Below are 14,269 nucleotides of genomic sequence, written 5' to 3' on the forward strand. Positions count from 1 at the left end.
GGACTGAGGTTCAGGGTTTGCCATAGGCCAGATTTACTTTTCTGAGGTTCCAGAGTTAGTGGATTTAATGGATCTCCTTAGGCTCTGGGGTAGAGACAAGAATGAGGGGTTCAGTGTGTGAGACAGGGCTGTCAGCTAGTGGTGTATGGATGGGGTACAGAATCTTGGAGGGAGGTGGGTTGCAGAAGGGGGAGAGGTTGTTAGGGGTGGGTGGGACGTAAGGTGCAGAAGTATGCTGAGAGTAGGGTGTCTGGCTGGGTGGAGGGAACAGGAGCAAGAGAGGGTTCAGTGTGTGGCCAGGAGGGAGGGTGCAGGAGTAATGTTGGATGCAGGAGCAGGGTGGGGTAAGTATCTGGTCAGGCCATGGGGGAAGGTGCAGGACCAGGATGGGGGTAGGGTGTCTGGCCAGAAGGGAGGGTGCAGGACAAGGGAGGGTATTGGAGCAAGCTGGAGGTGCAGGGTCTTGGTGGGGTGAGGGGAGTGAATGAGGAGGATTGGAGTGTGGGGTCTGAGCATGAGGAGGGATGCTTACCTGGCTTTGTGCCCCCTTATAGTAACTGCTGTGGCCATGCAGTCCTGGGCCAGCCCCGGAGGCACCACTGCCGCTGCTGCAACCAGGTGGTCCTGGGCCAGCCTTGGAGGCCATAGGCGCCTCTAAGGAGCCTCAGCTACAGCACTGCCTCCTCCCACCACAGCCTAACCTGCTATGAGGAAGAAGGAGGGCTCTCCAGTGGCTGCACGGGAGAGGAGGGGCAGGACTGAGCTCCTGCCACTCATGCCACTGAAAATCAGCTTGTGTGCCATAGGTTGCCGACCCCTGCCTTAGACCTTAGTCCCTCCCATGTTTCAGCATACTGGGCTACCCACATTCTCCATGCTTCCTTATCAGCTGTCATGTGACCTATTTCAAATTAAATGTGTCTATGTCTTTTATAATCACATGCTTCCAAGTCATCCTAAATCGATCCCCTCTTTCTTTGTTGGATTTTCTGGCTTCCAAATGAAAGGCATAATCGGTAGTCGATTATGATCCATTTGTAACACATGCCCTAGCCATTTATGTCTTCTCTTACAAATGATTTGCAATTATTTCCTCATAGCTTACTTCTAATATTCTCCACTAGCACTTATGATCAAACACATCTAACCTCTGAGCATTTGTTTTCTCAAGTTGCCAGGTTTCACTGTTGTGGGTTTCAAATACAAATGCAGCGCTTGTGCATGTCTACAATGTTTTATGGGTGGACACAAGTACCCTTATGGCTGAAGCCCTATTGACTTCAGGAAGCTGTGAAAGGGTGCAGAGGCCCTCCCACATAGATACAGGCAATGTGTGAGACCAATATAGTAAGTGTTCACAACAAAGCAAGTCTGTAATGTTCAGCGGATGTAGGAAAAGTGAAAGCACCATTCCATTTATCGCAATAGATTATGATCATAAAAGCCTAATTGGGGCTATCTAAGTGCCAGCATTATCACACAAAACATGCAATTGCTGTTCTTAAAAAACAAATCCAGGAAATATTTATATCTAGAGTTCAGGGTAACAATAAATCTAAAAATAGACTTTTCTATGAATTCCCTGGTTACCAGCTCCAGTTTCAGTGCCTTTCCCTATTTGTCCCCTTTGGCTTGTAGCAGTATGTTTCTTTATCATTTCCTTTTTTATCTGCCAGGTAAATCACTGGTCCCAGGATTTATGACAATACATTCCCTTCTCCCCCTGACACTATATTCCACTCTTTCCTCTATTAATTTCCATTCTCATGCTTATCTTTAGTTATATTTATATTAACGCATTATGGAGCCTTTGGGTCCTATTCATCTGCCTATGTCTGTGAAATACTATAACTCAGAAGACAACCTTTGTATAAGTAGAGCTCTTCCACAGTCCTCTCCATATTTTCTTCTCTGTGTTGTAGAACATAAAAACATAAAAGATATTTTTCAAAATGTTGAAGAAAAGACACCATCAACAAAACAGTTCTCGCACACTTTTGGCCACTTTTGACAAACCAGATTCTAAAAGAATGGTCCGGTACTTAGAGTGCTAGCATGGTTCTCAGAAGAGGAGCGTTCCAGTTTCTATTTGCCACATGCGACCTTGGGGAAATCATTTAGCTTTTCTGTGCCTCCCTTCCCCATTGGAGAGAGATAGTACTGTGCTACCACACAGGGGCCTGCTGAGTATACATTAAAATTGAAAGTCCCCCGCCTCCCTCGCTACGTGATTGTGATTAACATTGGTAGATGGGTGTGGACACCATCTCCTTACCCCAGTTTTATCAGGGAATTTTGTTAACATACTATTCCATAAGAGGGCCTGAAGCCACAGAAACATAGATCCATCTTGTTTTGTAATGTCAGCTTGGCTGGACCTTTCTTACTACAAATGGCATCTTTCCTGGGCATTGCAAAACTTTTTCTTTCTGTATTCCTGGCTCCTTCTAGGGAGAGTTCCTTTGTATGCCAATGGGGTTGCCAGGTGTCCAGTTTTCTACTGGACAGTCTGATTTTTGGGCCCTTTGCCCAGCAAAAAAAAATCCAGAAAATACCGGACGTGCAATGACCGGTATTTCCTGGTTTTCCGGCGAGGCACCGGACGGAAGCCTGGCGGGGGCAGAGGGAGTGACTGGGAGGCGGGGTGCAATTGGCGCTGGGAGCCCTGGTTGCGTGTGAGGAGGCGGAGGGGCAGCCCGGTCCGTGCTCCTGCGTGCTGGTCAAGTGCATGGTGGAGCCACAGCCTGACTGACTCACGTGGGATGGGAGTACCCTGGGATCTGCACAGCCCAGGTCAGTCCTGCGCCGCTCCCCCGCCCCTTCTTAGCCAGCTGGTTGGTTGATTCTCCCTGCCTTCTCCTCCCAGTCTTCCCCGGACAGTACCTCCCCCCCCACCCTGCTGCCAGCTCTGCTGCCCGCTGGTTGGTTCCTGCTCTGGATCTTCCCCGGCCAGCCCTGCTGCACTCCCTGCCAGCTCTGCTTCCGGCGGCCAGTTCTCCCCTCCTCCTCCTCCTGAGCTCCTCCGGCCAGCTCCATCCCTGCCAGCAGCCCCCTCTCCCCACGATATCCTGTGGCCAGCCCTGTTCTGCTTGACCCCTCCTCCGCCACCGACCAGCCCTGCTTCCCGTCGGCCCCCCCATCTCCCCCGGACAGCTCTGTTGCCCCCCCGTATTAGCTCTGTTTCCCACCCCCCCTCCTCCCGGCCAGCACTGCTCCCTTCCTGGCCGGTCCCTCCCCCCATGAAGTATGTCCGGTATTTTTTTTATGACTGTCTTGAAACATGGCAAAAGTAATTTCCCCCATCACTGTCAGGAAGAAAAGAGCTGTTACTGCTGCCTTCAGGGGTATTTGCATTAAACCACTATTGAGAGAAAGAGACTACCTCATTGTGCACTAGGAAGTTTTTATTGATCGAGTTTTGAAATATCACATTACTCATTAGTAATGTGAACAGCCATGAAAAAGTCATGCTGATTACACTGCTCTACAATTTTTTAGAAGTCGTCTGCTTCAGAGATAAAATGTGCTATTTATTATGTATTTTGATGTGCTGAATTCAAATATGACAATTAAAACAACTGATTGGCTACTGTTTCCAAGATATTTAAGTTTTTACATTTTACGTCTATGTATATTGTATAGATAGTAGAGTTTTAATCATAAATTGTAAACCTAGGTCTTTTCATGTGTTTATGGTTGCTTTACATGATAATATTTCACCTGTCCTGTTTATGTAACACTTTAAAAATCAACAAAAGGGTTATATAAATAAAATTATGAAACAAAAGGCAAAAACTATTATGTACATAGTTTAGTCCTATTCAGTGTCTACTTGGCGCTTCTTGGCTTGTCTCTTGTATTCATTAAATGGAGCATCTCTTGTCACTGTCCAGCAATAGCCTGCAAGCATTGATGGGCTCCATTTGCCCTGATAGCATTTCTCCATTGTTGCAATGTCCTGGTGAAATCGCTCGTCGTGCTCATCGCTCATTGCTCCACAGTTCAGTGGAAAAAAATCTAGATGAGAGTGCAAAAAATGTATCTTTAGTGACATGTTGCAACCAAGGCTTTTGTATGCCTTGAGGAGGTTTTCCACCAACAACCTGTAGTTGTCTGCCTTGTGCTTTCCGAGAAAATGTATTGCCACTAACTGGAAGGCTTTCCATGCTGTCTTTTCCTTGCCACGCAATGCATGGTCAACTGCATCATCTTGAAGAAGTTCACGAATCTGAGGACCAAAAAGGCACTTTCCTTTATCTTAGCTTCACTTAACCTTGGAAATTTTCCATGGAGGTACTTGAAAGCTGCTTGTGTTTTGTCCATGGCCTTGACAAAGTTCTTCATCAGACCCAGCTTGATGTGTAAGGGTGGTAACAAAATCTTCCTTGATTCAACAAGTAACACTTTTCCTCCCAGGCTCCAATGACTGTCGGAGTGGCCAATCTATCTTGATGTAGTGGGAATCTCTGGCACGACTATCCCATTAGCAGAGAAAACAGCAGTACTTTGTGTATCCAGTCTGCAGACCAAACAAGAGAGCAACAACCTTCAAATCGCCACAAAGCTGCCACTGATGTTGGTCATAGTTTATGCACCTCAAAAGTTGTTTCATGTTGTCATAGGTTTCCTTCATATGGACTGCATGACCAACTAGAATTGATGGCAAAACATTGCCATTATGCAGCAAGACTTCTAGGAATAACATGATGCAATTCCTATCATGTATGACGCACTACTAGCTTCAGATTGCATCATTCATTGTTTTGCCTAAAAAGCAAGTACTGTCCAAAGCCAGTCATAGATTTATTCATAGATCCAGTCAAAGATGTATTTTAGTCATTTCTGGTTTAAATTGAGATCCCTTCCCTTTATAACTCACTTATCCTCCGCCATTTGCAAGTCAAGGGTCGTATATACTGACCCAATAGCATATCTTGAAAACTAGAGCCAATCAACAATTTTCAGCATCATTTTTGTTCTCAGTGACCCAGAATTAGTAAAGTTTGACTGCATTTATTTCAGAAGCATTTTGGCTGTAGAGCAGTGATATCCCAGCCACCCAGGCGCCCCAGTGATTCACGTTTTGCTGTGTCTCTCTGCAGGTGGTCAAGGCCATCAACCGGGTGCTGCTCCGCAGGGTGGTATGCCTCGCCGACCCGGACGCCGTCATCTGGGGGTTTGGCACCCTCGGCTTCCCCAACTGCGGGGGGGGGGGGGAGGGCATTGACGGGATGCACATCCCCATCCGTGCCCCGGAACACCAGGCCTCCCAGTATGTGAACCGAAAGGGGTACTTCTCCGTCCTCTTGCAGGCCATGTGTGACCACTGGGGACAGTTCACGGACATTAATGTGGGCTGGTCCGGCAAGGCACACGACGCACAGGTGTACCGGAACTCCTCCGTGTGTCAGAGGCTGCAGGCCGGGACCTTCTTCCCCGACTACCACATCAGGGTCGGGGACGTGGACATGCCCATGTGTCTGGTGGAGGATGCGGCCTACCCCCTACAGCCCTGGCTCATGAAGCCCTACACGGGGCACCTCAACCCCTCCCGCCAGGCCTTCAATGTGAGGCTGACCAGGGCCCGCATCATGATTGAGGGGGCCTTCGGGCGACTGAAAGCCTGATTTAGATGCCTCCTTACCCGTCTCGACCTTGCAGAGCACAATATCCCTCCCGTGGTAGCAGCATGTTGTGTGCTGCACAATTTGTGCGAGCGAAAGGGGGAGGCTATACTGCCAGCCTGGATGACTGAGGCTAAGCACATGGCTGGCCACTACACTCAGCCCCGCACTGCCACCATCTGGGAAGCCCAGCGAGAGGCTGTCCGGATCCGGGAAGCCCTGCGGGAGAGCTTCCATGTGGAGGAGGAGGACTGAACTCTCCCTGCATGCTCCACTGGGGCCTTCTTCCACCCTCCTCTCCTTCCCTTCCTTAACCCCCCTTCCTAATGTCAAATAAAGATACCTTTTTTGCCAACAAAAACCTCTTTTTATTTTACATAACTGGGGTGGGGGAGGGAGGAGTGAGGATGGGAGAGGGGAGGTGGAAACCTGGAAGGAGGGAGCTGGAAGGGGGTGGAAGGGGAGGAAGGGAAGGGAAAGCTCAGGCTTGGGGGTCCGGCTGGCTCTCCCGACTCACAGCACTGCGGGTGCAGGGGCGCCGGGGGGGAATGAGTGTGGAGGGTGGGGCAGGAGGGATGGGGGGTGTGGAGGAGGTGAGAGGGGGAGCAGGGGCAGTAGAGGCAGGAGGAGCAGGAGCAGGGGCAGCAGGGGTGGGCGGAGGAGCGAGAGCTGGGGCAGCTGCAGGAGCTGGAGCAGGAGGAGGCAGGAACCGGCCGACCAGGGTCTGGAGGTGGCCTCTGAGGGCACGGCCCTGCTCCTCCAGTGCCTCCAAGCTCCGCTGGTGCAGCCAAAGGTCCTCCTGGACCCAGTGGTCCTGGGTGCGGAGCTGGTGCTCCAGGAACCGGAGGTGCCACCGCTGGTACTCCTCCTCATTCCTGGCACACCTGCTGGCCCGGGTGCGGGTGCAGGTGGCTGTTGCAGGCGGGGTGGTGTGCCCTGCAGTCCCAAGTGCTGCGGCTGTGGTGAAACAAGAGCAGTGGTCAATTCTCCCTGGGGACAAGGTGGGTGAAACCCAGCCCCCTCTGCAACGCCAAGGCCCCTGCATGACACCCAGCTGCTGCTCCATGGTGGGCAAGGCCCAGGCACACGGTCCCTGGGCTCCCTCTCCCCCACCCTCCCCGTACACATAAGGGGAGCACGATGGTACTCACATGTGGAGCCCTCCCCGGCCTCGGACGACACAGGTGATGTGGTCTGTGGGGTTCCTTGGGGGTCCTGGGTCCTGGGCAGGCTCCTGGCTCTTGGCGTCCTCCTGCTCCTCCTCCTCCGTGTCTGGGACGGGGCCCTCTGCCCTGGGCTCGATCACCACCTGGGGGGCAGAGACGGCGTGAGCCCCCAGGATGCGGTCCAGGGCCTGAAAGTGGGGGCATGCCTCTGGGTCGGCCCCTGGCTGGCAGGCCCGGGAGTAGGCCTGCTGCAGGTCCTTAATTTTGTAGCGGACCTGCTCCCGGGTCCTCTGGTGGCCTCTGGTGGCCAGGCTGTCAGCCATGCGGCCGTAGACAGCCGCGTTCCTGTGGCTAGTGCGAGATCGTGGACATTGGAGGCTTCCCCCCAAACCTCGATGAGGTCCACAATCTCTGCACTTGACCAAGCGGGCGCCCGCCTCTTGTGGCCCTGGGCAGGCTCCTGTGAGCCGCCAGCCTGGTCCCGGGAAGAGGGGGAGGGCTGGGTGGCAGCGGGTGGCTGGCTCATCTTGTGCCAGGTGCAGGGTCTGCTGGCTGGGTGCTGGCAGGCTTGCAACTGGCACAAACACTGTAGCCAGCCCATGCCCCTTTAAGGGCTCCAGTGTCAGGAGGGGGGCAGAAGAGTTTCCCTGGTTTGGCCCTGGGAAGGGCTAGCCTCCCACTAGTTCGAATTAAGGGGCTACACAGCCCTTAATTCGAACTAGCTAGTTCAAACTAGGCTTAATCCTCGTAAAATGAGGTTTACCTAGTTCGAACTAAGCGCTCCGTTAGTTCGAATTAAATTCAAACTAGCGGTTTGTATGTGTAGCACCTATGAAAGTTAATTTGAACTAACGTCTGTTAGTTCGAATTAACTTTGTAGTGTAGACATACCCTAAGACATGTATGTTACTGTCTTCAGATCAGTTACCTTGGGAGCTAGGTGTACTACTAAAAACATAAAAATAGCCGTACTGAGTCAGACCAAAGGTCCATCTAGCCCAGTATCCTGTCTTCTGACAGTGGCCAATGCCAGGTGCCCCAGAGGGAGCGAACAGAAGATAACAGGTAATGATCAAGTGATCCCTCTCCTGTCTGCCATTTCCCGCCCCAGGCAAATAGAGGCCAGGGCAGGCCTGGGCAAAATACCACCCACGGGCTGCATTCGGCCCTCCAAGCCACCAAATCTGGCCCATGGAGGCAGGAGCTCCCCTGCTTGCCCTTAGCCCCATGCGTCCTGCAGAAAAGAGGCTGCAGGGCTCCGTTTCTATTTTGAAACTGGAGGGGAGGGGGGAAGTTTTAGGAGCCACTCCACCACCAGCACATTCTCATTGGCCGGTTTCTGGTAGAAACCAGCCAATGTGAGCTGCTTGTTAGAATAACAGGCAGCTAAGAAGAATCACACCCTCTCTCCTGGACTCAGTTATTCATGAAGCACATGGCCAGGCAGGCTGGCTGAGAAACATTTTAAACTCTGCAAGTAGGCAGGGTAGTTTGGCAGCTGGCAAGTCTCTTGGCCACAGCCTGCTTCTGGCATTTCAGCCCTTTCCTGCCCCAACTCTATACCCTCCTGCCCCTCTCCCACGCTCAAAATACCCAAACCCTCTGTCCCCCTCTTATTCCCATACTCCCTCCCAGATCTGGAAACCCTATCTCCTGCGCCAGATCACAATCCCCTCCTACCTTTGGTCACATCCCAACCCCCTGCACCCTAGTCCCCTGCCCTAGGTCACAACTGCCTGCTTCATCCCAACTCCCTCCCAGACTCCAGTCCTTTACCCCAAGCTCCCTTCTGCACCCAACCTCCATTCCAGACCCCGCATCTTCATTAATATCATAGAAGAGTGCAGCCCTTGACCACTTTCCAAAATCATAAGTGCCCCCCCCAAAAATGATTGCCCACCCCTGGGCCTAGGGACCCTATTCCTACCCATCCTGGCTACTAGCCATTGAGGGACCTAAGCTCCGTGAATTTATCGAACTCTTTTTTGAACCCTGTTTATGTCCTAGTCTTCACATCAACTAGGAGGCTAGAAATCTCTCCTTGTGAGCCTTATGAGGCTAGGAGGCAGCACTAAGGGCTAATGACTGACTCCTGTCTAGGGCACTGGGTCAGTATAATTTTGGGGGTGGGTGCCCCATGTCCCTGGCTGGTTTCTCAGCATTGGGGAGGGGCGGGGGCAGCCAGGAGAAGCTGGGGCGTTGGTATGAGGAGGGGAGGGAGATGGCCTGGCGGGCAGAGGGCAGGGCTGGCGGGGGCAGGAAGAGGACTCCGGGGCAGGAGCCGGTGGCAGGTGGCCAGCAGGTGCCAAGGAGGCAGCGGCTGAGGAGGGCCGAGCTGGCTCGCTAGCCGCTTCCCCCTTTCCCCCAAAGGCGGAGAAGTTTTCTCAGGGGCTTTCCGGCGCCGTCCGGGCGCTGAGCTGCCGGAGCCGGGGAGCCGGCGGCAGGGGCGCGGTGGCTGCTCACTCCCGGGTCCCAGGGGCGGGAGCCGAGGGGCGTTGCCGGGCTGCGGCGCTGCAGGCGGCGGGGCTGGCCCGGGCGGAGGCAGGCGGCCGGGGGCGGAGGCTGGGGATGGAGCGGAGCGCGGGGCGGCCCAGGTGAGCAGCCGGCCCCGGGAGCGAGGGGTGGCCGGCCCGCAGAGGGGGCTGCAGGCGGGATCATGCGGGCAGAGCCGCCCCAGGCCAGGGGCGCCCCTTGAGCAGCCGGCCTGGGAGGCGCAATGGGCTGCGGCTGCCCCCGGCTCCCTGCCGGGCTCCTCGTCCTGCTCCTGGCGCCCGGAGCCGCCTCTGCCTTCGCCGAAGCCGCGATGGGCACCGACCCCAGCAGCTCCGGGACTCCGCAGCCGCCCAACGCCACCCCCTTCGAGGAGACCCGGCTCCACGTCTTCACCCTGGACTACCCCCACGTGCAGATCCCCTTCGAGATCACCCTCTGGATCCTGCTGGCTTCCCTGGCCAAGATCGGTGAGTGCCGCCGGCCCCGGCCCCGCCTGGCTCGCGGACCAAAGGGAGCCCAGTCCGGAGCGGCGGGGGGAGGAGGCGAATGGTGTCTAGCAACGCAGCAGGCAGGAGCAGTACGAGGGCGGCAAAGGGAGAGCCCCGCAAGGCGCGCGTCACCTGCCTAGCCCCCTGTGAAAACCTGGACAGATGTGGCTCCACATGTGGCTCCCCCCCCCCCCCCCGGCTGTTTAGCCACGGAGGATGGGGACCCTCATCAGGCTACGTCTCCCTCAGAGACCCCCGGCTTCAGAACTCCCTGCAAAGCAGAGAAAGTCCCGAAAAGAGTGTGTCTTCCTTATTACGCGTATTCCCTGGCTTCTTCCCTTGGCAAACACCCGCCTAGAGTCTTCGTTTGGCAAACACCTGCCTAGAGTCTAAGTCCATCGTAGGACCCTGCTTGTTTCTGTAAAACAGAGCCCTGCATAACACCGATGTAATCAACCAGGCAAGAGTCATTCTGAATTACCGCTCAGTGCGATAAATTCAGTGAAAGCTGCCCAGATGAAAGAGAAAGGGTGTGTGGTTTTATTGAACCAGCTTCTGTTGGTGAGAGAGCGACAAAGCTTTGGAGCTTACACAGAGGCTCTTCCGGTCTGGGAAAGGGCTCCAAGTGCACAGCTAAATACAGAGTGAAACATTGCTTAGGCAGTTAACATGTATTTCCAGGCACTATCCCAAGAGAAGTGTCCCTTTTACACCCCTTAATGTGGAGAATGGACAAGGAGTAGGGGAAGGCAGCTTGTGGGGGCTATAGGGTGTTATAATCCTTGTAGTATCTAGCAAAGTTATGAATTAAGCTCCCAGGCTCATGTTTTGCAGGTGTTGTAAAGATTTCTTTTGAGAACAAGGACTGATAGGTCAGATACAGGGTGGTAGTTGACTTTTAGCGTTACTGACAAGTGGTCATTAGCAGGATTTTCTTCTATTGCTTAACTTGAAATTTGAAGCCATTGGCATGCCTTGGCTGAAAAAAGTTTTTTGTTTCTTCAAGAGAAACAGGCTTAATGAGAACATTAGCTTAAATTGCCATTATAAAATGTCCCTCATTATAGGCCTAAACAAACATAAAGCTGAAAACATTTTATTGTAAAATATTAATAATGTAGCACAAAAAAATCCCTTAAATTCCATCTGTGTATACATGAAACATTCACTAGACTGAATCTCTAGATACATACTTGCAAGTATAGTTTAACACTGTATTCCTTTTCATAAAACATTACAGTACATAATGGTAGGCAATTATATCATTTATGTTTAATAAAGAATTACTTCTAAAGAAAATTGATGATGACAAGGGATTGATGGAAAGCAAACCAAAATGTTATTCGCTATGGATTACGCTTCTCACTCAGCTAACTTCTGTGAATACAGGCAGTCCCCAGTACAAGATAGGGACTGTAGGTTTGTTCTGAAGTTGAATTTGTATGTAAGTCGGAACTGGTACATATTGTAGGGGAAACTCTAGACAAACATTTCTCTAGAGCTCAGTTTTACAGGCAGTCCCCGGGTTACGTACAAGATAGGGACTGTAGGTTTGTTCTTAAGTTGAATCTGTATGTAAGTCGGAACTGGCGTCAGCCGCTGCTGAAACTGACCGCCAGTTCTGACTTACATACAGATTCAACTTAAGAACCCCAAGCGTCCCCAAATCAGCTGCTGCTGAAACTGATCAGCGGCTGATTCCAGGAAGCTTGCGGCAGAGCAACTCTGCCTCCGGCTTCCTGTAGTCAGTGCTGGTCAGTTTCAGCAGCGGCTGACTTGGGGACGCCTGGGGCAGAGCAGCTGGGGTGCTGCTGGGTTGCTCCAGTAGCACCGCTCCTCGGCGCTACTGGACCAACCCAGCAGCACCCCAGCTGCTCTGCCCCAGGCGTCCTGATTCAGCCGCTGCTGAAACTGACCAGCAGTGGCTGAATCAGGACGCCTGGGGAAGAGCAGCTGGGGTGCTGCCGGGTTAGTCCAGTAGTGCCCAGAGCGGCGCTGCAGGACCAACCGGCAGCGCCCCAGCTGCTCTGCCCCAGGGTCCACAACAAAAGCCTGGTCTTCTGGGGGGGGCACACTAGCTGCGCCCCCCCAGCAGACCAGGGACACGGGGAGCAAAGCCGCAGCGGCAGCGGGGTGCCGCGCCTCTGAGGCTTTGCTCTGGCAAAGCCTCAGAGGCGCGGGACACCGCCACTGCTGCGGCTTCGCTCCCGGTGCCCCTGGTCTGCTGGAGACGGTCCCCAGCAGACCAAGGGCACCGGGAGCAGCTTTTCTCACCCCGGAGGTCGAGGTGGCGGATTGCTGCCTGCGAGCTCCGGGGCGAGAAAGCCCCGTTCGTAAGTGCGGATCCGACATAAGTCGGATCCGCGTAAGTCGGGGACTGCCTGTATTCTTCCACATCTCACTTCCCTCAGTCCTTTATTCTCAAGCTGAGGTGTCTGCTGAGAAAAGCCGCTCCGCGTCTCCCTGGTCTGCTGGGGGGAGGGGGCGCTAGCTTCACGTCTCCCTGGTCTGCTGGGGGGAAGCAGCTAGTGCGGGGTTGCCTCACCCATTTGTAAGTAGGGATCCTACGTAAGTCGGATCCATGTAAACCGGGGACTGCCTATAGTTCCTGAAAGATGAGAAACGTTGAATGAATTAGAAAGGTCATTCATTCTCTGATGTGAGAAAATGTGTATTGCATAGTTTCAGGGTTATGGTCTACTTACTAGGGAAATATATTTTTGTTTTAAAATTAATTGTTTTATTTCTTGTTATAATAAAAGTATGGATTTAAATTAGTAACAGAGTGATCAGGAAGACAAAAGATTTTAGGATCTCTGTAAAAATCAATTAAGACTATGTATAAAGGATGACATTCATTTTAATTAGATCTCTTCTAAGCAGTCCTTCAGAATCTTAACCTCAAAGAATCTGTTTTAATGGATACTTACCATTACCATGTTTGTTTGATTTCAAGTGCCTTTTTTTGTGTCACTCATTTAAATTAAAACTGTGAACGAACTCATGTAGATACAGGAAGCCCTCACCATTTGCGGGAGGTACATTCTTGAGATCACTGGGAATGGAATGAAATGAATACTGATGGGGGGGGGGGGGGGGGAGGAGTTGAGGGGAGGGGAGGGTGTGCTCTCACACAAAACAACCACATTTTTACACCCACTTCTAGTTTCTGGCATTGACCACATACAATAGTAATGAACTGTGATTTTCATGATATTTATATCTATGATTATGTGTTACAGTATCATATTCCCTATGAAATTTCCTGGTACTGTATGTTTCTGTTGCTGGAGCACACTGAAAAAGTGTCATCACGCTGAGTCATGTGCTTGGGCTGGTGCAGCGCAGAGCACTGTGAATATGCAAAACCACGGTTAGCAAAACTGCGAATGGAGAGGGCTTCCTGTAATTATGTATTGAGCCAGTTCAGTTACTGTATCATTTACTTGTATAACTGTGGCCTTTCTACTTGTGAAACTTACATATAGAGATCAGGACTGCCACTGGGAAGGGAGCAGTTGCCTCAGGGGGACTGTTGATTTAAAAGGGCCTAGGCCTCTGGGATGTGGCCACTGCTACCACTGCATCAGTGGTGGCTACAACCCTGAGCCCTTTAAATACCCTCTGAAACCCTGTGTGGTGCGGTGTGGGAGGCACAGCACAGTCCTGTTGGTGCTGAGGGCTGGCTGGCTGTAGTTCCACCCTTTCTGCTGAGGCCCTGCCCCTTCCAGAGTCCAGAGCCAAGTCCTCCCCCATTATCTAGCACTGCCTGGTAAGTGAATTCTGTCACTAGCACCACTACAGAGCCACATTCTGCTTAGTAGTCCTATAAGTCTGCTCCTGCAAACACTTACTCACATGTGCTTAACTTTACGCATAATGTTCTTGACTTAAGCAAAGCTACCACAATTTCATCAGTTGAGGTTCTGCCCAGTGGGACTACTTATGTGCTTAAATTCGAGGGCTACGTCTAGACTGGCAAAACTTTTCCGTTAAAAGCATTTGCAGAAAAGAGCGTCTAGATTGGCACGGACACTTTCCCACAAAAGCACTTTTTGCGGAAAAGCGTCTGTGCCAATCTAGACGTGGTTTTGCGCAAGAAAGCCCCGATCGCCATTTTCGCCATCGGGGCTTTTTTATGCAAAACAGTTTTCAGCTGTCTACACTGGCCCTTTTGCGCAAAAGCATTTCTGGAAAAGGGCTTTTTCCCGAACAGGAGCAGCATAGCATTTCCGCAAGAACACTGACAATCTTACATGAGATCGTCAGTGTTCTTGCAGAAATTCAAGTGGCCAGTGTAGACAGCTGTCAAGTTTTTCCGCAAAAGCAATTGCTTTTGCGAAAAAACTTTCCAGTCTAGATGCAGCCAACCATGTAGAGAAAATTTTGCAGGTTCAGGGCCCACCTTGAACACCAACGTATTACAGCTAATTGCCTGATACTTGTAATTCATTTTGTATTCACCTCACCTCATTTAAAAGCATACTGTAAATTCGAT

The 14,269-nt window shown here is 51.9% G+C and overlaps 1 protein-coding gene and 1 long non-coding RNA gene across 5 annotated transcripts in view; one reads left to right on the plus strand and one right to left on the minus strand.

Annotated features, from left to right (window-relative positions):
* Positions 1–5,589: 5,589 nt before the first annotated feature.
* On the minus strand, positions 5,590–9,858 carry LOC142825538 (uncharacterized). 3 transcript variants are annotated; one of them, XR_012899946.1, is made up of 3 exons: positions 9,606–9,742; positions 6,776–6,933; positions 5,590–6,581 (listed from the first exon to the last, which is right to left on the minus strand). It is a non-coding gene; the product is annotated as an uncharacterized LOC142825538 (long non-coding RNA). The 3 variants fall into 3 exon arrangements; XR_012899940.1 differs by having other exon boundaries at positions 5,592–6,581; positions 9,677–9,858; XR_012899934.1 differs by having other exon boundaries at positions 5,807–6,581; positions 9,687–9,855.
* The window catches only part of SLC9A2 (solute carrier family 9 member A2), a 50,047-nt gene continuing 45,109 nt past the window's right edge, over positions 9,332–14,269 (plus strand). For both annotated transcript variants that reach the window (XM_075917393.1, XM_075917394.1), the window contains exon 1: positions 9,332–9,750. In XM_075917393.1, coding sequence (XP_075773508.1) covers positions 9,507–9,750 — 244 coding nt within the window. In that variant the 5' untranslated portion in view covers positions 9,332–9,506. The remainder of the gene's footprint in view (positions 9,751–14,269) is intronic.

This window comes from Pelodiscus sinensis, chromosome 1, assembly GCF_049634645.1.
Source record: "Pelodiscus sinensis isolate JC-2024 chromosome 1, ASM4963464v1, whole genome shotgun sequence".
NCBI lineage: Eukaryota > Metazoa > Chordata > Testudines > Trionychidae > Pelodiscus > Pelodiscus sinensis.